Source organism: Cydia splendana, chromosome Z, assembly GCF_910591565.1.
Source record: "Cydia splendana chromosome Z, ilCydSple1.2, whole genome shotgun sequence".
NCBI classification, from domain to species: domain Eukaryota; kingdom Metazoa; phylum Arthropoda; class Insecta; order Lepidoptera; family Tortricidae; genus Cydia; species Cydia splendana.
Window position 1 is genome coordinate 3208592 of NC_085987.1, and position 25277 is coordinate 3233868.

General features: G+C 42.8%; 1 protein-coding gene across 3 annotated transcripts in view; it reads right to left on the reverse strand.

The window, feature by feature from the left end:
• The window catches only part of LOC134804617 (uncharacterized), a 108999-nt gene that overhangs the window by 18416 nt on the left and 65306 nt on the right, over positions 1–25277 (reverse strand). For all 3 annotated transcript variants that reach the window (XM_063777718.1, XM_063777719.1, XM_063777720.1), the window contains 11 exons: positions 24859–25012; positions 24539–24644; positions 20244–20399; positions 19067–19219; positions 18478–18665; positions 17380–18334; positions 11546–11616; positions 7716–7834; positions 4460–4598; positions 3129–3282; positions 2302–2420 (listed from right to left, as the gene is read on the reverse strand). In XM_063777718.1, coding sequence (XP_063633788.1) covers positions 2302–2420; positions 3129–3282; positions 4460–4598; positions 7716–7834; positions 11546–11616; positions 17380–18334; positions 18478–18665; positions 19067–19219; positions 20244–20399; positions 24539–24644; positions 24859–25012 — 2314 coding nt within the window. The remainder of the gene's footprint in view (positions 1–2301; positions 2421–3128; positions 3283–4459; positions 4599–7715; positions 7835–11545; positions 11617–17379; positions 18335–18477; positions 18666–19066; positions 19220–20243; positions 20400–24538; positions 24645–24858; positions 25013–25277) is intronic.

The following is a 25277-nucleotide window of genomic DNA, read 5'->3' on the forward strand; positions in this document are numbered from 1 at the left end:
GTAACATTAATGGGTCTTCCAGTACTATGAGTTGTTCAATACCCATAAATATACATTTTCTCTGTATTTAATCTTTTTTAATACACCGCCTTTTTTATAAAACGATTTTTAAAGCTGTCGCCGCTGTCGGCCTATCGCTTCCACACTATTGCATTGGATACCAGAAGGTGACAAAAGTTGCTTAAGTATAATATAACTATTGTCACTTTCTGGTATTCAATACTTAATTAGATAAACTTTTTAGGAAAAATATGAGGACACTAGTAGTACTGTAAGACATTATCTCTTAATGGATATGCTAATCAAACACAAAAGTGGGCATGCAGCTATAGTGTTTCAAAAAACGTGATTCAAGGTGGGTGGACAAGAACGGACAAAGGTTAAAATTTATACAAGTTCACGCCTAGCGAATAATAGTTTTGTATAAGTAGCCTAAAGCTTAGGAAAAGATTATATTAAAAACAAGTAGGTGGGTCAAACAGATCACTGTGTTATGTCTTTCCTGTAGACATACACAAGAGTTAAGGGCTATAAAGGTTAATTTTCTTAGTTAACCCTTATCCACGTGAAAAGATCCTCCTTTTATTTAGAGAACTATGATAAAATCATTGCTTACATGCCCACAAGCTGTTAACTATTGCCCACAGGAGAGAAAAATGTACTGTTCGCGATAACACACTAGTTTTCTCTCCTGTGGGCAATAGTTAACAGCTTGTGGGCATGTAAGCAATGATTTTATCATAGTTCTTTAAATAAAAGGAGGACCTTTTCACGTGGATAAGGGTTAAATAAGAAAATTAACCTTTATAGCCCTTAACTTTTGTGTATGTCTACAGGAAAGACATAACACAGTGATCTGTTTGACCCAAGTATGGAAAATTCCATTTTGCTTCATATAATTACCGATAAAATTATTGAGATGTCAAGTTCATTCTCGCACGTTTTAAGAAACGAATAGGAATTCCGTGGTATATGTATTTAAATACTAAAGATCTGAGACAAAAGAATGTGCAAAATATTTTGTAGTCGCACGGATATAATGTAGTTTAGAACTGCAATCCAGCGTTGTGTCTCCTCTCAAAATTGACAATATTATAATAGGTACACCCCCTGTTTACAAGGCTACAATACTCTGCACTTAATATTCTTTTGTCTGTGCCAATGATTAATGGTACAAGTCGTATACAATTTATAAAAATGGTTTTTTGAATATGACAATGTTGATAGCGCGGTATGGTGGCGGTATGGCTTCAAATCTAGATTATGCGATATAGAAAACTCTTCAGTATATTTTTCTTCATCTGTCAAATTCGAATGCACAATTTTTTCTTGAACTTTCTCTCTTCCACTTCCACCATCTCATGACTCTTTTTAAACTGAGTACTTAACCTTATAAAATAAAATAACTAAAACTAATCCTAACTAAAAAGCTAAAAGCTGCCTTCTAAGCCTAGGCCTCTCTGACTCTTTGTCTATGTCGTGGCCAGATCAGATTTTGATCATTTCATGAAATGCCATTTTAGAATTTATCACTTTGTGATAACTATGGTTAGGTTAGACTTTTTAATGACGTGATCAAGTATCATTTTATAAAATGATTGCCACATCATGAAATTATCAATTCTAAGGGCGACGCTAGCTGGCGCGGGTGTGCACTTCGCGGGCGCACGCACGCGGGTGCCATTGTATACTCTGTATCTTTAGGTACCTATTTAAATTAAAGTAAACAAAGAATTTGTACATTTTCGAGTAGTTATAACATATTGGCTAACCAACCAAATACAAAACCGCCTGTATCTGTCACAGAATGACCTGTCTTTAACCTACATTATTTGATCATGTAATGTTTTCATCTACCCTCAAGTGACTTAAGGAGCCATTTGTGGGTAGATTTTGTTAACTTTTATTTAAATACCTACATATACAAACTAGGTAAAATCCTTCACACGGGTCCGCGCCAGTTAACGTTGCTCATTACTATTTTTCGTTAACCAAATAACCAGTTCACCCGCTCTGTGCAACCCATGGTATAATAATATACTCCGCCTGGTACTCTCTTCCCGTCTTTTCGTGGTTACGTGACTGACACAAGCCTACGTCATCATGCGACAGCGCTATATGATAATATGCGATAGCGCTATATAAAGTGGTAATGTTATTGTGACGTAGGCTTGTGTCACTCTGGGAAGAGAAGACCATGTTTTATTAGACTATGGTGCAACCCAACCGCACCAGCTAGCGGACGCTCTCAGATCTGGTCAAGACATCTATACCTGGGTATTAAGAACGATGGATATTTACCTGGGTAACAGCGGCCTCAGTGTCGTAGGTCCAGTGATGGTGGGCGCCATGAGGAGCTCGTCCATCATCAGCTCCGTATCGTCGTCACCGGCGTACGATGATGAGGACTTCGTGGGCGACTGTGAAAGTGAAGGGCTTTCTGTTCAAAAGGCTTATATGCCACTGTTATAAAAGTGGAAGGTTATTCTACAATCTACACTCGCTTTTGTTTCGAAATCTAGTAGAGTTAGACCAAGAAAAGTCTGCGACGATTTTGATAGCACACGCAGTGCAAGTGTTATTTATACGTCATAATTTCATAGAAGTTCGACGTTTAAAATAACAGTTGCACCGCGTGTGCTATCAAAATCGTTGCAGTCTCGTCTTGGTCTAACTCTAAACATGTTTATTGCACAAGTAGGTAAGTACACTAGGTAGGTACATGGCGATCGATGATATAAGTATTTAACAAGTACAAAGAAACTTACATACCCACCTACATACAAACATGAATTCTGAAAACAATACACTCCCTTTTTTGGGCACTCATGTAAAAAGGTGGAATATGCACGAAGAGTGTCTCCCACTGACGGCCACTTACATAGAGCGTGCCGTACTCGGAGTCCGGCAGATTATCCGACAGGTCGCCAGACGAGGGCGTCCCCCACGCCTCCTCCCCGCTCACCCCACTGCCGTCCCCCACGTCTCCTCCCCGCTCGCCCCACTGCCGTCCCCCACTTACAGAGAGTGTGCTGTGCTCCGAGTCTGGCAGATTATCCGACAGGTCGCCAGACGAGGGCGTCCCCCACGCCTCCTCCCCGCTCACCCCACTGCCGTCCCCCACTTACAGAGAGTGTGCCGTGCTCGGAGTCTGGCAGATTATCCGACAGGTCGCCAGACGAGGGCGTCCCCCACGCCTCCTCCCCGCTCGCCCCACTGCCGTCGCCCGTCTCCGCCGTGCCGTCCTCCACCGCTGACTTCCACTCGCTGACGCCCAAGCATCTGCGGTTTGAGGTTTTTTTAGTTCTTGATTTAACTGAAATGTTGATCTGGACTGGATGCAAGAAGAAGTATACTATAGTTATGTTTTATATCCACATGAAAATTTAGAGCTAACTTTGCAATATTTCTTCTATTGCGGCTAATTAATAAAATCGTGTATTGTATATACACTGAAGAAAATATTTACCTATAAGTACCGTTAAAGCAAGAAACATTTTAAAATTTGTAGATGTTAATAACAATTTAATTAAACATTTGTATTAAATTTAATGTAATAATTATAATTATAATAAAAAACTCACATAACTACTTGAAACAAATGTCTACAAATTTATACTTTATAAATATATTTCTTAATAGAACCTTGCAAGTGCAATAGTTGCACATTTATTAACAAAAATTTTTAAACTATAAATTGATACTTGACAAAGACTAGTATATTTTTTCTACAATTATTCCTGGCTGGCCCTCATAAATATATTCTCTACAAAATGGCTACAATAGAAAACGGTATCACTAAAAAAACGTTTGGTTAAAATGTTATAAAATATTTTTTCTATAATTATTCCTGGCTGGTCGTCATAAATATCTCCTCTACAAAATAGCTACATCAGAAAACGTTATCAATAAAAAAAAGTTTAGTTAAAATATAGTATACATATGTTTTCTCTACAATTATTCTTGGCTTGCCGTCATAAATATCTTGTCTACAAAATAGCTACATTAGAAAACGGTATCACTAAAAAACGTTTAGTAAACATATTATACAATATTTTCTCTACAATTGATCTTCATCATAAATATCTTCTCTACATAATAGCTACAATAGAAAACGGTATCACTCAAAAAACGTTTAGTTTTACACATACTCATCGTTTCTGCTTCTGCGTCATGCCACCTAGTTGTTAAAGGAAAGAGAAGGTTAGTAAGGGAAGTATATATATAAACGGGGAACATACAGCGCTGACATACAGAACATATACTTGTGATCGCTCCAAGATTTGGCTGTGAAAATATAATTTAGTTGAAAGTATATAAAAAATAATATATTAATACGAGTATAACAATAATAGGTTCAGATCACGAGATGGCAGACCCAATTTTGTTCGAGACCCAAATTCCAACACGCACAGTCTCTTTAGTCGTGGCGTTAAACCTGTGTGTAAAGGATCGTTACCTTTCAAGGAAAGATGGCTGCTTGTGCGCAAGGGCTGTGCTGGGGACGCTCTCCGTGTAGCTGAAGATGTTCATCTTCTCCACCACGAAGGAGCCTGCTCTGGCCGTCCAGCCCATTATGCCTCCTGCCGCGCCTGACACTGAAACAGAGTCTTTATTCCGGCGTTTGCTCCAATTCATGTATCATTGGCATTTGGACACCTCCCTGACCCCAGGGGGGTGAACTATCTCTGCAGCTGACGGTGCATTTAGGCATAAGTGGCAGCAGTAGGCCTAGCACATGATTGGCGCGACGGTATCTCGCGGCGAGATAGGCCACACGTCTTTTTCTAACTATGTTAATAAAAGAGGGACGGGTAGTCTATCTCGCCGCGGGATACTGTCGCGCCAATCATGTGCTCGCCCGGCTGGAGGTCCAATTTGTTATGCTTTCGAACTTGAAATGACCTTTAATCAGCGTGAGCTATGTTCAAGGTCGTATCAAAATCATATCAAAACCAAAACGGTAACAAATGGTTAAGTCTTAATCGGGCTCCTGGTAGATCTTGATGGGCTTTACTAACCGAAAATATATAACGTTCAACGGTTTAACGGCGCGGCCACGACATTGTGTGACTTGCGACGGCGGCAGCGATAACCATAGGTTGGAGCGAGACACCGCGATCGGATCTTTTGTTCCTACCTATGGTTGTCGCGCCCGCCGTCGCCAGTCGTGTAATGTCGTGGCCGAGCCAAAGTTACTTTCTATTTTAACTTATTATAGTGCTAATGTATATCGTTTTATTAGACAGGCGTCCGGTTCTTTATACCATAGCCCAGCTTTCATCCAATAGCCCTGTTCATTTTAGACTCCAACAATTTCCAATAGTCTACACCCTCGCGTGTGCTGGCTCTGTGTGCGTCCCATGATACGGGCATAGCTAGGCAGCATCCACTCGGTGTACCCCTTACATCATTAAAGTGTCCAAAGGGCATATCACGTGTTGGTATCGGCTGCGCGCACGCTTCCCAAATGTCCGGAACACCATTGTTCCGTGATGGGTACCATACCAATAAAATATAATAAGGTTAAGAAGTGACAGAAGTTAAGGACAAAATTCCGGAACTATACAATTACCTTTTCTTTTGCTATTCAGACTCATCTAAATTAATGTACAAGACACATGAATTATCTTCTGAGGTTGGCTGTCAGCAGGGTGACCCTCTCGGGCCAGCAATTTTTAGTTTGGCTATAAATCCAATTATCAAAAATTTTAAATCAAAATTCAATGTGTGGTACTTAGATGACGGAACCCTAGGAGGCGACGTGAATACTGTACTCTCTGATTTGTCTTTTATTAAGAGTAGTTTCGAAAATATTGGTTTAGAACTGAATTTCAGTAAATGCGAACTATTTATTCAAAAATCTTCTTGTACTTTGACCGACTTACAACCCAAATTTGACGATCTGACTCCCAATATCAAATCAGTAGACAAGTATTCTCTTTGCCTCCTGGGTTCTCCTATATTCGAAGAATCTTTTCCCGATTATATTTCTAACTCCATAACTAAATTCAAAAGTCACACGGATCGCTTACTCGAAATTAGCCCTCATTATGCTCTTGTGATTCTTAAATTCTGCCTTTTTGTCCCTAAATTTACGTATGTGCTCCGCTGTTGTCCTTTCTGGAAACATCAAAATTTATTGTCGCCCATAGATGATTTGATCAAAATTAGTTTAGAGACGATTCTAAACATTCAGCTAAGTGAGCCTTCCTGGTCTCAAGCGTCCCTCCCTATTCGGTTTGGAGGTTTAGGAATTCGCAAAATTTCCAGTGTGGCTTCCCCAGCCTTTTTGGCGTCCACTCATAGCACGTCTGGTCTCATAGGAAATATCTTAAGGGCTTTGCCCACAAACTGTGAGATCGCGGGCTTTGAGGTCGCCAAAAATGCTTTTAAAATTGCTTGCCCAGGCAAACATTTTCCAGACAACCCAAATTCACAAAGGAGTTGGGATAATGTTTACTGTGATTTAACTTATAATACTCTCCTAAACAACTGTACAGGTCCAGACCGCGCGAGGCTTTTGGCGGTCGGAGCCCGGGAAGCCGGTTACTGGCTACATGCCCATCCTTCGCCCAATACTGGTACTTTCTTGGATCCGGCCTCCCTTAGACTGGCGACTGGTTTGCGACTCGGGGTTTCTTTGTGTACGCCACACATATGCTCTTGTGGCACGGACGTGGACCGATTGGGACACCACGGATTATCTTGTCAAAAAAGTGCAGGCCGTTTTTCGAGACATGCGTCGCTTAATGACATAGTCCGTCGGTCTCTTGCCACCATCAATGTGCCTGCTCTTCTTGAGCCGACTGGCATTATCAGAGATGATGGCAAGAGGCCCGATGGAGTGTCCTTAGTTCCTTGGAGCTTGGGACGGATGTTGGTGGGTCAAACAGATCACTGTGTTATGTCTTTCCTGTAGACATACACAAGAGTTAAGGGCTATAAAGGTTAATTTTCTTATTTAACCCTTATCCACGTGGAAAGGTCCTCCTTTTATTTAGAGAACTATGATAAAATCATTGCTTACATGCCCACAAGCTGTTAACTATTGCCCACAGGAGAGAAAAATGTACTGTTCGCGATAACACACTAGTTTTCTCTCCTGTGGGCAATAGTTAACAGCTTGTGGGCATGTAAGCAATGATTTTATCATAGTTCTCTAAATAAAAGGAGGACCTTTTCACGTGGATAAGGGTTAAATAAGAAAATTAACCTTTATAACCCTTAACTCTTGTGTATGTCTACAGAAAAGACATAACACAGTGATCTGTTTGACCCTGGTGTGGGATGCTACCTGCGTAGACACACTGGCACCGTCCCACCTCCAACGGACTACTGTAAAAGCGGGCGGAGCGGCGGAAAGCGCCGAAATTCTAAAACGTAACAAATATAAGAGCCTCGGTAGAGAGTACCATTTTGTACCATTTGGAGTTGAAACTCTAGGTCCATGGGGTCCCAGCGCGCATAAGTTGTTCGCAGAAATCGCGAAGCGTCTGGTTGACGTAACTGGTGACCGAAGAGCTGGCGGCTACCTCGCACAACGTATCAGCATTGCGATACAGCGAGGAAATGCCGCCAGCATCCTTGGTACAATGCCTCAAGGGCCTATTTTAGATTTAAGCTAGTTATTAATTTAGTTTAGTAGTACCACTGTATATATATTGTATGTAAATAAATGATTAAAAAAAAATAACGTTAAGTATTCGTTTTACCCGTGTTATACGATTTCGTCGGCTCCGGCTCCGTTCTCACATTCCCGTCATCCGTCTCGTCGGACGGCAGCCGTTCCAGACTCGACATCGTGCCGTACCTGAAATCAATGTTGCCGGATCTAAATCAAACGTAGGTTAGTTGTGTGGGGAAACAGAGGTCGCCATTACGCACGGTGGTAGCTAGATGGGGTGCACTGAGATTAAACACTATAATAGCATTACTTCTGTACTTATGGCCGCGGACTGGATGCACGCGACCAGAGGCGCGGCAAGTGGCAAATCAGGCCAAATACTGCCCTCATTTTATGGGTTATTCTACGTTAAATTTTATACAGTAAAATTACTTAGTTATTACGTAGACATTCCATAAGATTACGTGTGTTTGTGATCAGCGCCACTTCTCCGTCCACCGACTTCGCACTTTGCCAATACATTGGGCTTGATCAAATGTATGAACAGCCTTGATTTACCGCTTGCCGCTCCACCGCGAGTCCGCGGTCTTAAAGATTAAAGAGATGTTTTCACAGATTCTGTTCTCTGTATAATAAGGATCACGTTAAACGGTTCGGGTCCGGGCCGGGCGTCCGACACTTCGATTTCTATGATGAAAGGTCACGTGATGTTTTCTATAGAAAACGTAGTGACAGACGTCTCGGACTAGACCCGCGGACCTAGAGCAGCGTCCTACTCTGCGTTGAACTCTGAATTTTTAACCTCATTTTGTCAAACTGGTGTTATGGGTGCTGTGGAGTAGGCGATGTGGAGTGAATAGCAAGTGACATTTGGCTTTGCAGATGTTAACGATTATTTTATTCTGGATTATTGATCAATTTCAATAGTCTGATTTTTATGCCTATACGACTTAAATATAGGTTGTGTTGATGTATAATTAACTAATCAATATTTTTTGGATACAGGGGGTTGTAAAGTGTATATGGAGTAACAACAACTAAGTGTAACATATGCTCTCAATCGAAAGGCAACTCAGCTGTGTGGAATTTATTTTGTGCTGAATTGCCAATAGGAAGAAACAATAATCCAATCATGTTCCTATTGCAAATACTGCAGATAGACGCCCAAAATATATTAGAGGTAAGTACCTGTATAATAAGAGTTATAGGGTTTTAATATGGATTTTTATTAAGGTTATTCTTATTTCTTTTTGTAAGCTGGCTTTTAGTTTATTTACTCCAGAATTTTGACATTGGAAATGTCTTTTCGTTCGCTCCAGTATACGGTTCGATTTCAAGAAAAAGTGCGATCCCCTTATATCTCGGAAAGTTGTGAAGATATGATATTAAAAAATAGGCTCAAAAGACGCATAATCCCGAGAGCTATAAGGTGCAAAAATAATTATTCGAGAAAGTCAAAAACAAAAAAAGTTATGGTCGAAATAGTGAAAATAAAATTCAATTTTTTCCGAATTTTTGATTTTGGTGCTCGATAATTTGGAAACGAAGAATGATATCAAAAATTTGAGAAAAACGGCTCTGGACAATTTAGTCAGCTACAATTTGAGCCTAAAACAAAGACGATCGGGTTTAGGGTTTGCCCTGTAGCCTAACCTTAAAATAGTCAAAAAGTCAGAACGACATTTTTCACAGGACATTTATGACTTCATGTTTCGCAGAGTTCGTTATCGGTGTTTGTTGTGAATTATCGGGATTATGACGGCAGAATAACACTTGCACTGCGTGGGCTTTTAAAATCGCTGCAGATTTTTCTTGGTCTAACTCTATCTATCCTGTTTGAGACGGGCGTAGATAACGCACTATTCGACAATCTATGCATTCTTGTGGTGGTGGAAATAGAAATAGAGATAGAAATAGAGATAGAAATAGAGATAGAGGCAGAGGCAGAGGCAGAGGCAGAGGCAGAGGCAGAGGCAGAGGCAGAGGCAGAGGCAGAGGCAGAGGCAGAGGCAGAGGCAGAGGCAGAGGCAGAGGCAGAGGCAGAGGCAGAGGCAGAGGCAGAGGCAGAGGCAGAGGCAGAGGCAGAGGCAGAGGCAGAGGCAGAGGCAGAGGCAGAGGCAGAGGCAGAGGCAGAGGCAGAGGCAGAGGCAGAGGCAGAGGGAGAGGGAGACGGAGAGGGAGAGGGAGAGGGAGAGGGAGAGGGAGAGGGAGAGGGAGAGGGAGAGGGAGAGGGAGAGGGAGAGGGAGAGGGAGAGGGAGAGGGAGAGGGAGAGGGAGAGGGAGAGGGAGAGGGAGAGGGAGAGGGAGAGGGAGAGGGAGAGGGAGAGGGAGAGGGAGAGGGAGAGGGAGAGGGAGAGGGAGAGGGAGAGGGAGAGGGAGAGGGAGAGGGAGAGGGAGAGGGAGAGGGAGAGGGAGAGGGAGAGGGAGAGGGAGAGGGAGAGGGAGAGGGAGAGGGAGAGGGAGAGGGAGAGGGAGAGGGAGAGGGAGAGGGAGAGGGAGAGGGAGAGGGAGAGGGAGAGGGAGAGGGAGAGGGAGAGGGAGAGGGAGAGGGAGAGGGAGAGGGAGAGGGAGAGGGAGAGGGAGAGGGAGAGGGAGAGGGAGAGGGAGAGGGAGAGGGAGAGGGAGAGGGAGAGGGAGAGGGAGAGGGAGAGGGAGAGGGAGAGGGAGAGGGAGAGGGAGAGGGAGAGGGAGAGGGAGAGGGAGAGGGAGAGGGAGAGGGAGAGGGAGAGGGAGAGGGAGAGGGAGAGGGAGAGGGAGAGGGAGAGGGAGAGGGAGAGGGAGAGGGAGAGGGAGAGGGAGAGGGAGAGGGAGAGGGAGAGGGAGAGGGAGAGGGAGAGGGAGAGGGAGAGGGAGAGGGAGAGGGAGAGGGAGAGGGAGAGGGAGAGGGAGAGGGAGAGGGAGAGGGAGAGGGAGAGGGAGAGGGAGAGGGAGAGGGAGAGGGAGAGGGAGAGGGAGAGGGAGAGGGAGAGGGAGAGGGAGAGGGAGAGGGAGAGGGAGAGGGAGAGGGAGAGGGAGAGGGAGAGGGAGAGGGAGAGGGAGAGGGAGAGTCGTCAAACTGCTGTCAAGAAAATTTCATATCTTGTAGCAAATGGGCCGCTGCCGATCACCACTTCTCGAGTTGACTACGGATTTGCCGTGTAATAATTTTCTTGTACTTTGAACATTAATATATCCTGCTTATTAATCGAAAAATGAAATATGTACCTATACTTATGCGCCACGGCGACAATTATTCAAACTTGGATACGCGTGTGGAAATTTTGCAATTTCTTTGTTCACATGCGTTGTGTCCAGGATACTTGTGTTAGTCTAAGAATAAAATAATTATCATTCAACGTTGTAGTTTTATTTTGTAACTTTTTCCTTATCCAGACTTTCTCGTCGCTCAGCTACAATATTTTTTCGAATTCCGTAGATTCATTTCCAATGTGCTCGATAGTCGTGTGAGGCACGAAATCTGTGAATTTTTTTCTTTATAAATACCGTTAAACCACCCAACTATAAGTAGTACTACAACTAGGGTTAATAAGTTCAAATTGCTTATTCTTTTAGGTGTTGTCTGAGTTTTTTCTTCTATCTATGATAAGGTGGTGGTACTAGTGCTCGACATGCTAATGCCCAATAGACGACACCCTGCTGTCACCTCTATTGACAATGACTTAAGTTTCAAGATGACATGTAAGTACTGGGACCGCGTCGAGCACCAGTACCACCACTTGCCTTCAAAATACGTCATTCAAGTAATCACACCTGAATGCAGATATTCCAGTTATTTTTGAAACATAAGCTTTTGGACTATAGTGGTGGTTTTACTACACGATTCTTTAAAAACTTTATGTTACAAGCGAGGTTCTACATGGTTCTCCATGACTAAGGATCGGGCAGTGCGTAATGGCTTCCAATATGGATACAACAGACCTCTTGAGTGACACGTACGGCAGGTCTTCTGGCGCGTCCGGCGATTCGGGAGATTCATCTATTAGGGTATCCTGTAAATTATTTGAATATAGTAGGCACAGTGCTACGAGAAATTCTAGATATTAAATAAAATGGAACTGAAGTCAAAAAAATTGTGGAAACACATGGGAAACACTAATTGACTTGTCACAACAATTCACGTTTATGTGAGCTTTTTGTAAACATGATTTATAATTTTAAAATATTTCTGTGTAAGTAAACCAATTTTTTTTGATTTTTTTTTCAAAAAAAGGTGTTTAATATCGGCATCGAAATAAATAAAACAAAACGTAGTTAAAGTCAGACCAAGAATAGTCTGCAGCGGATTTGATAGCCCACGCAGTGAAAGTGTTATTTTAAACGTCAAACTTCTATGAAATTATGACGTATAAATGACACTTGTACTGCGTGGGCTATCAAATCCGCTGCAGACTTTTTTTGGTCCGACTCTAAGCTCTGAAAATAGTACTAGCGGTTGACCAAAATCAGCTGCAAATGGTGTTAAAGGTATGAAAATCGGCACGATTAATCTTTAGGCCATTTGAATCAATTTGACCCGTAGCATAAAAAAAAAACAAACGGTAAGAAGTTATGATGTCATCTTTTTTTGTATGAAAAAAACTTTTTTTTGTTCAGAAACCTATCGTGTGTGGTATTAAATGAAGGGGCATTTTGAGCCGGTTCTAAAAATGTATCACATTATTATATTTCCGTCACATGCATTCAATTAAAATAAAAATAATTTTCAAAACATACCAAGTTTGGGCTCCTCCAGATACGAAACCGTTGAATTTTTTAATTAAAACGAAAATATTACTTTGCTAATCCGCGAAAAGATAACGTGCTAGTCAATCAGTGCTTACCCGTTATACTTACTTGCGTATTTTTACATGCAATTAATATTCCCACCCTCCCACCGCAAAAATAAATACGCAAATAAATATAACAAACCACCACCAAAAGAATAACCTTCGACACGTGTTTCGCCTCTCTACGAGGCGTCAGACCGTCAACAACTCCTGAGGATGCCTAAATTGCATGTAAAAATACGCAAGTAAGTATAACGGGTTAGAGGGTTGCCAGATGGTCGGGATTTGGCGGGATTCTCCCGATTTTTAGCAGGTGTTCCCGATTCCCGACAAAGTGTAAACTGTCCCGAAAAACAGCTTCACGTTATAAAACAATAATTTCAAGTTCCGAACTGTCGTCGAGCGAGCGAGCTGACGTAGTGCCAATAATGTAAAATATCGTTGTTTTTAATACAATTACTTTAATTTGAATGTATTTTTTTTAGAGATGTTTCGAATAGTGAATTTGGCCGAATACCGAATATTCGGCCCTCTCTCGGCCGAATACCGAATATTCGGCATGACATGCGAACATTTTGAGTCACAATTATTATGCAAACTGTTCGCCATCAAAGCACTACGTTTGTTAAGATATATTTTAATGTTGAACAGAATTAATGAATGTATATTAGAGTCAATCAAATCAGACCCATGATAAAAATAAAATATTTTGTAATCAATAAATGCTCAAAAACGTGCCTTCGTATTTAACTACTTTCCAAGAATACATTTTAAATATTAAATATACCTAGTTTGTGGTTATTTTTTTGTAATTTTTCTTTTTAGGTAGATGCAACAGATATTCGGTATTCCGCCGAATAGTAGATAACATTCGGCCGAATACCGAATATTGGGCAAAGAGTACGAATAGGCCGAATACCGAATAGTTGCCGAATCATGGCATCGTGGCAATCGTGGCATCTCTAATTTTTTTTTTCCCGACTTAAGTCTCAAAATCCCGAAAAAATCATATTGTTTCCCGATAATAGCGCCTTTCGATCTGGCAACCCTAGTTAGCACTGATTGACTAGCACGTTATCTTTTCGCGGATTAGCAAAGTAATATTTTCGTTTTAATTAATATGGATTTCCGCAAAGTAACGCCTGATTCTATTCACTAGTTGAATTTTTTTTTAAATACCTCAAGTAATACCCAATATCTAACCCGAAGAAAATAATTTCGAAAATATTTAGTTTTAGTATTTTTTATTATTTTTCTCTTTATTTATTTTTCGTCTTAAGTTAGGTTTGTTATAATATGAATATAAAAGTAAAATATAAAAACACTTACAAAACAATAAAAAATACATATAAACACATTATAAAAAACCTAACCTAGGGTGCCGCCGGCAGCGGAGCTTGGGCCAAGCTGCCGGTGGTCAGGGCCGCAGAGTGAGGAACCGACGTACTATACGCGCCGTGTCCAATATTACCGCCTTCTGCATCTGACCCTTGATCCAACCACCCAGCGAGAGTCTCTCTAGGTGTTGGTCGAGACTCTTCGCTATGAGACCGTTCGCTGACACAACTATCGGAACAATGATCGTCGAGTCAACATCCCACATGGCGGTAATCTCGTGAGCTAAGTCTAGGTACTTGCTGGACTTGTCCTTCTCGGCCTTCACGAGATTCTCATCATGGGGGATGGTGACGTCGGCGAGCACGGCCCGGCGCTGCGATCGGTCTATCAGCACGATGTCAGGCTTATTGGCGACAATAGTCCTGTCAGTGATGATAGATCGATCCCAATAGAGCGTGGCACGACCATTCTCGAGAACAGGCGCAGGTAAGTACTTGTAGTACGGTACTTCGCGGTCCACAAGGCTGTATAGAAGAGCAAGTTGCTGGTGAATAATCCTGGCTACGAGATTATGTCTGTGCAAGTACTCACCGTTAGCAAGATGAGAACAACCGGAAATGATATGCCTGAGTGACTCTCCGGGACGGCGGCATGCCCGACAAATGTCGACCGTACCGTCCTTCAGGATATATTTCCGATAGTTGTTCGTCATCATCACTTCGTCCGCAATTGCACAGGCAAAACCCTCGGTTTCTCCGAAGAGGTCCCCGAATCGTAACCAGTTCACCGACGCGAGCAGGTCCACATCGGGTCCCGTGAGGGCCTTGTAGAACCGCCCGTGTAGCGCCTTACTCTCCCATGCCGCCTTGCGATCCGCAGTACTTAGTACCACAGGTTTGCGCCAGTTCTCGTTTGCCAAGGAGAGCGGCGTGAGGTTCCTGTCTACTGCCACCACATCACGATGCATCCCACACTCGTTGTTAAGGAAATAATTCCTGAGATTGTACACCTCGCGGTTGTGGAGATCCTTGGCGTTTAGGAAGCCTCGGCCTCCACACTTCCGTGGGATGTACAATCTCATAACTGACGAGCGTGGGTGTAGCATGCGATGTGTGGTGAGCAGTGACCGGACCCTCCGATCCAGGGCGTCCAGCTCGGTCTGAGTCCACCTTAGTATGCCAAAGGAGTATGTGAGAAGAGGCATTACCCAGGCGTTGAAGGCGCGCACTTTGTTGCCTCCTGACAAAAGACTGTTAAGGACTTTTGTGAGCCGACTGAAAAAGCGCTCCTTCACCGACCGTCTAATACCCTCGTCCTCAATACCCAACGACTGTGACATACCAAGGTATTTATAGGTCTCTGATTCAGAGATAGACCTGAAAGACATTGTCTCAGAAAGTTGTAAATTTGTTGAATTTACAACCTTCCCCCGCTGTACATGCATAACCGCACATTTATCGACACCAAACTCCATGTTGATGGCACTACTGAAGACTTCGGTGGTTTTCAGTAGCTCCAACAAGCCTTGGGTATTTGGTGCAAATAATTTGAGGTCATCCATGTACAGAAGGTGAGAAATAACTTCACCCTCTCTCCGAAGCCGGCAACCTAGTCCCAAATCCTTCAGCAAGGTGCTGAGGGGATTCAGAGCTAGGCAGAACCATAGCGGACTCAGACTGTCGCCCTGAAATATTCCTCGCTCAATCCTTATAAAATCCTGTGGGCCAGGTCGGTCATCCCCGCCTCCTGGTTGACGAAGGACTGTGGTCCACTGCCCCATACACGCGCTTAGGAAGGCTCTCAAAGCTGCATCAACTTTGTACAGCTCTAAGACCCTCCCCAGCCATGAATGAGGCACCGAATCATAGGCCTTCTTGTAGTCAATCCAAGCGGCTGAGAGGGCCCCCTTGGTCCGCCGGATTTGTTGGCAGATGGTCATGTCTATGAGGAGGAGCTCTTTAGTACCACGGGACCCAACCCTACATCCATTTTGAGCAGAGGCCAAAATATTGTTTGCGACAATGTGCGCGTTGATTTTTGCTCTCAAAATGGATGTAAGGAGCTTGTAGAGTGTAGGCAAGCATGTGATGGGTCTGTAGTTCTTCGCTTCCGTGGTACTACCGGACTTATAGAGCAGGAAGGTGACACCAGTTGTTAAGGAAGGTGGGAGAGAACCAAGTTCGAGGGCTTGTTGAAATTGTGCTGCTAAGTAGGAGTGCGAGCATCGGAACCATTTTAGCCAGAAGTTGTGCAATCCATCCGGCCCAGGACTTTTCCAGTTCTGGGCCGTGCGGATGGCACAACTTACGTCATCGGGGCTGATGGTGACTGCCCCCATAGGTTCAATGGACTCGCACTCACGCTCGACAACACTCATCCAACTCCCCTCGGTGTGTCCGACAGGCACCGACCAGATGCTACGCCAGAAGTCATTCATGACAGTAGCATCCGGTGGCCGCGAGTCGGATGCACGAAGGTTGGTTTCCTCCCACTTTCGGTACATCTTCCTTTGGTCACTCTGGAAAAGACGATTCTGCTGGAATCGGTCCACACGCTCTCTGTAGCGGCGAATACGGTTTGCCCATGCATAGACTTTCTGCTTTAGAAAGTCGATGCGCTCCGTAACGTTGGCCATGTAGTCGCGGGGCCTGATATCCGTCCCCACGAATGCCTGGTTTACAAAGCGCATTACTCGGGGGCGATTGTTGCCCCCCCTGAAGCAGATCAGCTTTGCGATAAGAGTCCTAAAAGAGCTGATACGTCGCTCGATCCGTATTTGCCATGCGGGGGCACCTCCGGCGGTCCTAGGTGCACGTTCAGAGTCCGGAAACTTGACTCGTGCAACACGGCACGCCGCGATGGCTCCGCAATACATGATCGTGTGCGTATCATCTAAATCTTTACTAGTCCGCAAATATGGCTCTAGTAAAGCGTTTAGGGCTCCCATTAGCGCTAGATTGTGTCTATTCATAGGCAAACGTGGTAATCGTGGCCTAGTATCGGGTGTGGAGCGGTACCTCGTAATCGCCTCGTCCAGAGTCCTCCTCAGTTGCTCATTGGCTGTACTACCCACACTCTGCGCGAACTCCTCCTCGTCGGCACTGAGATCTACCCGCGGCGCCCCCGGTGCCTGGTCGGGTGCCGGCACCGGATCCGGCGACGTGGCGGGCGGATCCCGCGCCGAGGTAGAAGCTGTTATTTTTTATTATTACAAATTGTGATCTATCAATCTATCAATGAAACGGCCTCCTAGCCTAGTAGATAGTGACCCTGCCTATGAAGCAGGAGCTCCCAGGTTCGAATCCTGGTAAGGCCATTTATTAGTGTGTTCATCATCATCATCACACAAATAAATGCCCATATACACATACATATATACAAGCCCTGGTACAAAAAAAAGATAACGTCATAACTCCTTTCCGTTTTTTTTGGTGCTACGGGTCAAATTGGTTCAAATGGCCTAAAGATTAATCGTGCCGATTTTCATACCTTTAACACCATTTGCAGGTGATTCCCGAATTTCAGGCTGTACCGCTATACATAAAACTTGTATTAAAGGCGGTTGGCCAAAATTCAAGTTAGAGGATTGTGTCTGATCCATTAATGCGTAAATTTGAATAAGAATGATCTGCTTCTTGATCAACTTACAGTCTTATCAACAGTATTGTAGTCCGGCGTCGGCGGCACCACCGAAATGTTGACCGGGGACTCACATTTTATGGAGCCCAGACTTTCCGGCCTCGAGTTAGCGTTTAAGCTACTCACAGACGCCTTCTTAAAAGGCTCAACCCGCATGAGATGCGCCGCTGGATTGATCGCAGACAGCCCCATCAACATGAGAGGGCCTAACTCCAAATCATCATCATCATCATTACACGTATTGGCGTTAACATCCTCAGTCTTTTTATTTATATCACCGTTCATTTTAGTAACCGCTGATATACCCATCCTAGGAGACCGCCTTAATCCCCTTTCAATTTTAAAATCATCATCTTCATGCACTGAATCGTCATCTAAAAACACCGATGACGTTTTAAGACATGTTCCAACGTTTTCTCTCTTAGTTATAATGTTCATACCTAAAACTTTATTAAGCACATTTTCAGCCTTTTGTCTTGTTATTTGTTCTTTTCTTATGCTTGCCGGGGATGGATAGTTTGCGTTGTTGTTTTTTGTCTTTGACAATGTTACACTTTCAACGCATTTTACTTCGTTGAGGTATCTCTCTTGAGCTATAACGCATTGGACTTGGTTAGAAATGTTAGAATTAGACATTCTTAAATCATTAGAGCTAGAATTGAACACCATCGAGCTACAAGTAGTATGGCTAGTGGATAAAGGACTATTATTTCTAGAGCCAGAGGAAGGACTAGGGGATCTAATAGAAGTATTATTCCTCAACTCTAGTTGGCTCTTGTTTGTTGAGTGAATACTTCTGCTAAGTAGGGGGGATTCAGTTTTTAGGTCATAGGACGTAGATTTGAGCATTCTTTGACTTTGCTCTATTGAGTCTATGACTCTCATGGCTGCTTTCGGAGCATCTTCTGGACGTATCTTGATAGCACCTTTACGCTCTAAGTGCATAGAGAACGTTTTCGGCTTCCTGAAATCAGAATTTAAGGTAATGTTAAGACTATGAGAGAAAGAAAAGAGTATAAGAGTCAGTATACATTTATAATTATAATTTTATAATTATAAAAGATCAACTTACATTTTTGTCTAAAGAAAAGAAATTTATTTAAGTACCTGTTACCGCAGTTGGCACTGCACGTCGGGCTTTTACTCGACGAGTTTTGCGGGGAAGGTGCCTCCTTGGGCTTCGGGGGCTCCTTCTGCGATATGAGGGGGCTGTTGGGCTTCGAGAGGCACTTCTTGTGGCACTGACGGCAGACTGGGATCGTGTCTACGACCACTGGACTTGTACGGACTGTGATCTGAAGTAGAAGGGTTTGAGGCGTCAGTTGAAAATACTTAGGGCGTCCAGTTATTTTATGCCATAGCCCAGTATTTAATTTAGTCCGTCTTTACACCCTGGCGGACGCTGCCTTTGCGTACATCCCATGACACTGGCAAGGGCAGCGTCCGCTCGGTGCACCCCATACAGGGCCTCTACTTATCCCATATATGTCCTACTGCGGGGCATAGGCCTCACGCTGGCCCAATGCGGGTAGGATACTTCACATACACCTTTGATTGAATTTCTTCGCGGATGTGTACAGGTTTCCTCACAATGTTTTCCTTCGCCGAAAGCCACAGCAGAAGCTTTAACAGCTAAGCAAGCCAGCATGGTTGAACTTTATTTTATATATTTATATAATTTCAAAATAATACTTACTTGACTCCCAGAGTTACTACTCTTGGAGGGACTGTGGTCCGTCTCCTTCTTCTCGCTCGGCGAACTCTTGTCTCCGTTCATTGTGATCACCTCGGCCACCTCTAGAAGGTTCAACTCTTTTGACCGCTTCCTCAGTTCTTCTACACTCCACATCTGAATAATTGATATATGTCTCATTGAACAGGAACGTGAGATCCAAAATTGTTTTGTTATTGTATTTGATTAATTAATAGAGCAACTAACGTATGCATCCAAAAATTCGCCTGCTAAAATGAATAGAATTACTATTAATAGAAAAACTGGAGCGGATTCAAAACATTTTTATAAAATCTCTTAGTTATAGGACAGGTTTTCACTTCAATGACACCTCGACGGCTGCGAAGTACTTCAATATCCCTTCCCTCAGTAATCGTAGGATGTATTTGGATGTTATGTTTTTCTACAAAATTTGTAAAAATGCAATCCAATGCCCTAATCTTTTACAAAAAGTGCTTTTTAGTGTTCCACACCGCCCCTTACGTTCTAGGCCCCTTTTTCACGTTACTTTTGCTCGCAAGAAATATGCGCAGCATACGTTTTTCAGACGAGTGCCCAACTATTGTAATAGACATCTAGGCAGGATTCCCTTTCACAAATCACTTACTACACTTAAAATCATGTTAAAGGAAAAAATATTATTGCTGTAACTACCTACTCTCTGAGATTTTATTTTGATAGCTATTGTTCCTTGATTTTTATCTATTTTTCTGTACTACGCTTCCTATTTTCAGAATTCTATATTTCTTTTCATGACCCTCGCTGTAATTATTATTATTATTCCGACTTTTTGCTGTAAGTATTAATGAGTTATTCTTGCTTCTTGTTGTATGTATCCTACCTTGGGCTTATGCTTGTACCTATTGTATACCAATTTTCAGTTACATGTATATTTTATGAACCTCCAGGTCTTTTTAGTATTAAGATTTATGTGCGTATTACGCACCTCTAACATATGTACCTATCTTATATGACTGTATGTGTTCTGAATAAATAAAAAAAAAAAAAAAAAAAAAAAAGAATTGTATGGCCCTTCAGCCTCTGGTACCTGCGTCATCCACTTCTGGAGGTGCAGCATCGAACCCTGATTGCGAGAGCTATCTGTATGATTGATGACTTTTGTATAAGTGTCTCAATTTACCTCCATGTCAGGCTCAGGTGGGTCCAACTCTTCGGCCTCTGGTAGCTGCGTCATCCACTTCTGGAGGTGCAGCGTGGAGCCACGACTGCGTGAGCTGCGGGCGCCTTCTGTGGCGCTCGCGGCGCCGGTTTGCGTCTCCGCAGAGCTGCGGCGAGTCTATACAAGTAGCCAGACGGACTTAGTCAAGGCTCAAGCTTTTGCAGTCGTTAAAAAAAACCTTTATCAAAAGATGCAAGATATTTATTAAGACATATAAGGTAAACGTACTGGTGCTCGACGCGGTCCCAGTACTTACATGTTATCTTGAAACTTAAGTCATTGTCAATAGAGGTGACAGCAAGGTGTCATCTATTGGGCATTATTAGAATTTCGAGCACTAGTAAGTTTACCTTAATTCCTCGTAAAATTATTAACTATTTTCATACGTTACTTAGTTGAAGGTGGTCGAAGTCGGGCACCAACGTCGAAGTTATGGTACCCTACGATTGAAAATCTTGCCCACCATGATTTTCAATCGATTACAATATTGGTAACGGGGTTTAATAATTATACCTATAGATATAGTACAAGACCATACTTATTCGCTGAGCGTTCATTGTGATCAGGGCTATAACCGCAAATCGAAGACTCGAAGTTCGCAAATTGCCTGCCTTTTCCTGTCACTCTAATTACGTCTTCATTTGAGTAAAAGAGAAAGATCCCGGCAATTTGTGAATTTCGGTTTTCGCGGTAGGCCCTCTGACCCGTGACCGCGTACAGTTGTTCTGAAGTAAGCATTTATAGGTATAGTTGAAATTTTCTGAGATGATATTTTCGGTTCGGGCACTAATCTGTTAAACAAAAGCCTTTTCTTTTATGCAGAACCGTCTTTGGCACGTGCAAAGCAACAATGTCGTTTAAAAAGCAACTAAAGCTAACAAAACGTGTTATCCATACCTTATAAATACAATGGAAAATTGGTATTGGCTTGTTCCTGTTGACTTATGACGGAGTCATAAGCAGTAGCAGTCGTAACCGCTGCATAAAAGTAACAATACCTTTTGTTCAACAGATTCAGGGCCAAGAACCCGACTGTCGGGTGCACTGTTCGTAGCGACGCGCTCCATACGGCGAAACCGTGGCTACGCGCTACGAGCGTAGCCCGTAGCACTTAGTGGCAATGAATGTCACGTGTTAACGAGTTACAGGTTTGCGCTCAAGAAATCCTATAATGGGGTTGGCCGGTCGAAGTTTTTAGCAGATGGCGCCATCATAGCTTGCCCTGTCAATCCCTAGAATTGTGTCAAACTTTTGTTTTTTTAATACCCTGGATGCCAGCACTTTAGGCCAAATCTCATAGAAATAGGGGCAAGCTATGATGGCGCCATCTATGCAAACCTTTGACAGTTGCCAACTCCATTCACGGGACATAAATGCGGTAAAAGTGTTTCATGAAGTTTTGTTCTGTCCAGAATTAATTTCTTCTCACATTGCTATTGCTGCTGTAAAACCATATTATATAACTGACTGCAGTCCAGTACTAACTACAACTAGGTTATGTTCCAAAAGTTCAATACCTACGTTAAGTATAATGTATTTAGTAGTACGTATATGTTTTCCGAGCCTTATCTTCCTTGCGACATTGATAATAATCACACCTGAAACTTTTTGGTTTCATTTTGTACAAAAATGATGATATTTGTTATGGCGAAAACTGTAAACCGAAATACTTATGAAAAAGAAGACGGCTGTTGGTAAATAAAGAAAATGTTTAGATTATATTAATAATTGGTGTAACTAAATATTAAAACAAACCATTTTCATTGCCTATTTGACTGGTTTTACCTTTAAAAAGATTTTTAAATGGACTTCAATTCCAGGTTTCTGGTACCTATTGATGGCCAATATTGGCAATATCGGATTCCAATAGCGTTCCTATACGCAGTTCTATCTTGTGAAAGGTGGGTGGAAGGTGGGACCACCTTCCGTACGTCCGTTAAGGACGCAGTTATAAGTGTGAGCGAGAAAGAGATATGCTGACCGGACCAAGGTCGTAGTCCGGTACGCCCGTCTATAACAGCTATTACACGCGATCAAGCGAAACGCACACGCGCCTAATTATTATGACAACATGGCACCCTACAAAGACCTGAGCCTGACACTTGGACCGCATTCAGAACCGCCAGTGCTACACAGAAAAATGGTAAGTCGGTACAAATAGTTCGTTAGCTTCGCAAAATGGGTGTCAAAGAAATAAAATTATCTCTCGCCATTGACAAACGTCTTTATTCATGACATCCGGTGTTAAACACAAAGATACATCTGCGCACTCTACAGGGGACCCACTCAAAAACTTTTTTTCTCAAAATTATTTGCATTTTTCTTTTATAATTATATTAAAAATTTACACACAGCCGAAAACACCGAAATAATTCTAGCTAGGATTCGTTTTGTAAAAATTTCTCTTTAGCTTAAGACATAACAGGACCGGGGTAAAGGAGGTTATGTGAACATTTTGCTTTTGCGATGCCAGCGATATATCGGGTATGGAGGAACTCAAAATACTTTTATTATAATACAATAGCTACTAACAAAAAAACTATAACTATATATGTACAATCGACTACCATTTTTCGTTGTAAACACATTTATTCTACGTACAAAGGCGCCAGTACTTTACATTAACATCTACAGTTTTATTTGGGTTTCGTTTTAATCGTAGTTCAAATTCAATCGTTACTATATAATACAAACTGTCAGTTTTGTTACAAATTAGGTACAAGAAACGTCTCCGTTAAGAGAAACGTGCGTCGTTCGAAGCGACCGTTGAACATACAATCAGTTTTATATCATTAGTTAAAAGTCCAAAAGGCAAAAGTCAAAATTTGAAGCTCATTTTATCTTATTCATAAGTCATAAGACATCAGAAAGCAACGATTATTTGAACTAAGAGTTAAAACGTTTACTAATCCAAATAAAACAGTTAAAACAAAAAGCTTTCGAAACAAAAATGCCAACGAAATATAAGGTTAGTGAAGTTAGTGTCGCGACGCAAATCGCTAAATATCCACATGACCTGTACAATGACTGTAAGGCTATGTACAGATAAGTTACACATTACAAATACCTATAATTTCTGCACAATATATCTTTCTAATATTAACAACACGATAAATTTGGGGCTATTACGTAAACATTCATTAAAACATCCCATAAGTCACAAAATCGAGGGACAGTCGAGTCTAACAACGTCGAAATACGTCATAAGAAAAGGACGGAAGACTTACGAAGCCAAATGAAACTCCTGAAAACCCCTAGGTATGAGTTCGTATATAAATATTTGCTACTGTTGGTACCCTATTGTTACATCTTTGACACTTAGGCTACCCGGTAAAATATATTGGCATATCTAGACACCTTTCAACATCTCTTAAGCATTGTACAAGGGTTTATCAGTTCTGTAAAATTTTACTACCAGATTGTCACACCCTAGAAGATAGAGATCGGACACCGAACTAAAATAGGTCAGACTTATAGTATTGATGAAAATACTAAATCACTTCAATACTGCTAATCGAAAATATGTCTCTCAAAAATGTACCACAACCTTATTCTCAACTATAAGCATTTTATAACAATCCAACAAACGCTCGGGTCTACACGACGAAAGCCTTCTACACCATCCAACACCATCTATCGGGAACGACGCCGAAACAAAGCTACCCCCAGTCGCTATCACACTTCCAGGGCAAGCAGCTGTCTAAGGCCTTCGCCTCCGTATCGGAGTCGGGGGATCAGAGCTCCAGGTACGCTGGGGGGGTAGGCCGCTCCGGTAGCATCATGCACGGGAAAAGCGGATCGTCGGGTAGGAATATACGCTCTTCAACAGCGTGCTTATAAGACGGGTCCACGTCCAAATCCGCCATGGCTAGATCGGCTTCGAAAGACTCCCATCTACAGGGTGACAAGTCGGAATAATTTTCACCGGCATCCGGTGTCAATTGAGCGCTAGGAGAAGTGGCTTCGCCATTCTTCTCCATGGAAGAAGTGGAGACGAAATGGGATGAGAAAGTTTGCGAATCAGCTGGGGAGAGATTGGCCGATGGGGTTTCTGGTGTGGGTGCTGTTCGCCAAACTGAGCTTAATGGTCCTCTAGCAGGTTGGGGAACAGGCGACATGGAATTGGTCCGGACGTCGAAGCTGACCCTGACTTCTTTCTCGGTGCGCTCCTCGACAAGCATGTTGAGGTGAGATCGGTAGCTGCTGGCGGGCAGGAGCGCTAGGCTGGAGACCCGCTGGAAGCTGGATGCGGATACCTGGCGCTGTTGCGAGTCCAGCGTGGCCAGGGAGAACGTGAGCTGTGGGTCCGGCGAGTCCAGCGGTGAGCCGAGGGGAGTGCCGGACATCGTGTTTGCTCGGTATCTGAAAGGGATGAGTCAATATTATTTTATTTAGAAGATACATAAGTGGCTGAATATAATCAAATCACTATTTTTACAATCCACCAAAATTATTCTACCACAACTACATATTGAAACACAGGTGACCACTACTCAGATGTCTAATTAATTAACTTTTGTATCATTTGAAAAATTTCTTTAGGTTGTTCTATTACTACAGGTAGTTAAGTACTCACATCTGACGTTGAAGAAGACTCTGCCATACCGCCTTGAGGTCTATCGAAGGAGCCCGTAGCACCACTGTCCTGGTTCGGCCAGGCGTGCGGGGTGCGCAGGAGACTAGAGGACTTTCACCCCCTGTTCTTCCCAGAATCAGCCTGAATTCTGTCGCTGTAACAATAAGGCAGGTCAGAAAATAAAAGTGATAGTATTGGAGTGGCTAATTTGCCCTAAGGCTCAGTAGGCCCGGGCCTAAGGCGCCCAGATACTAGGAGTGGGTGGTAGTCTGTATGATGGGTGCTTAAAAAGGGACGGCTAGTAGTTACTACAGGGCCCGGAGCCTAGGGCGACCAAAACTTCAAATCCGCCCCTTATCGGGCAAACATTGAAGTGTGTAGTTTTTCGGTGGACTCTTTAGTTAAGCATGGTCGACTCA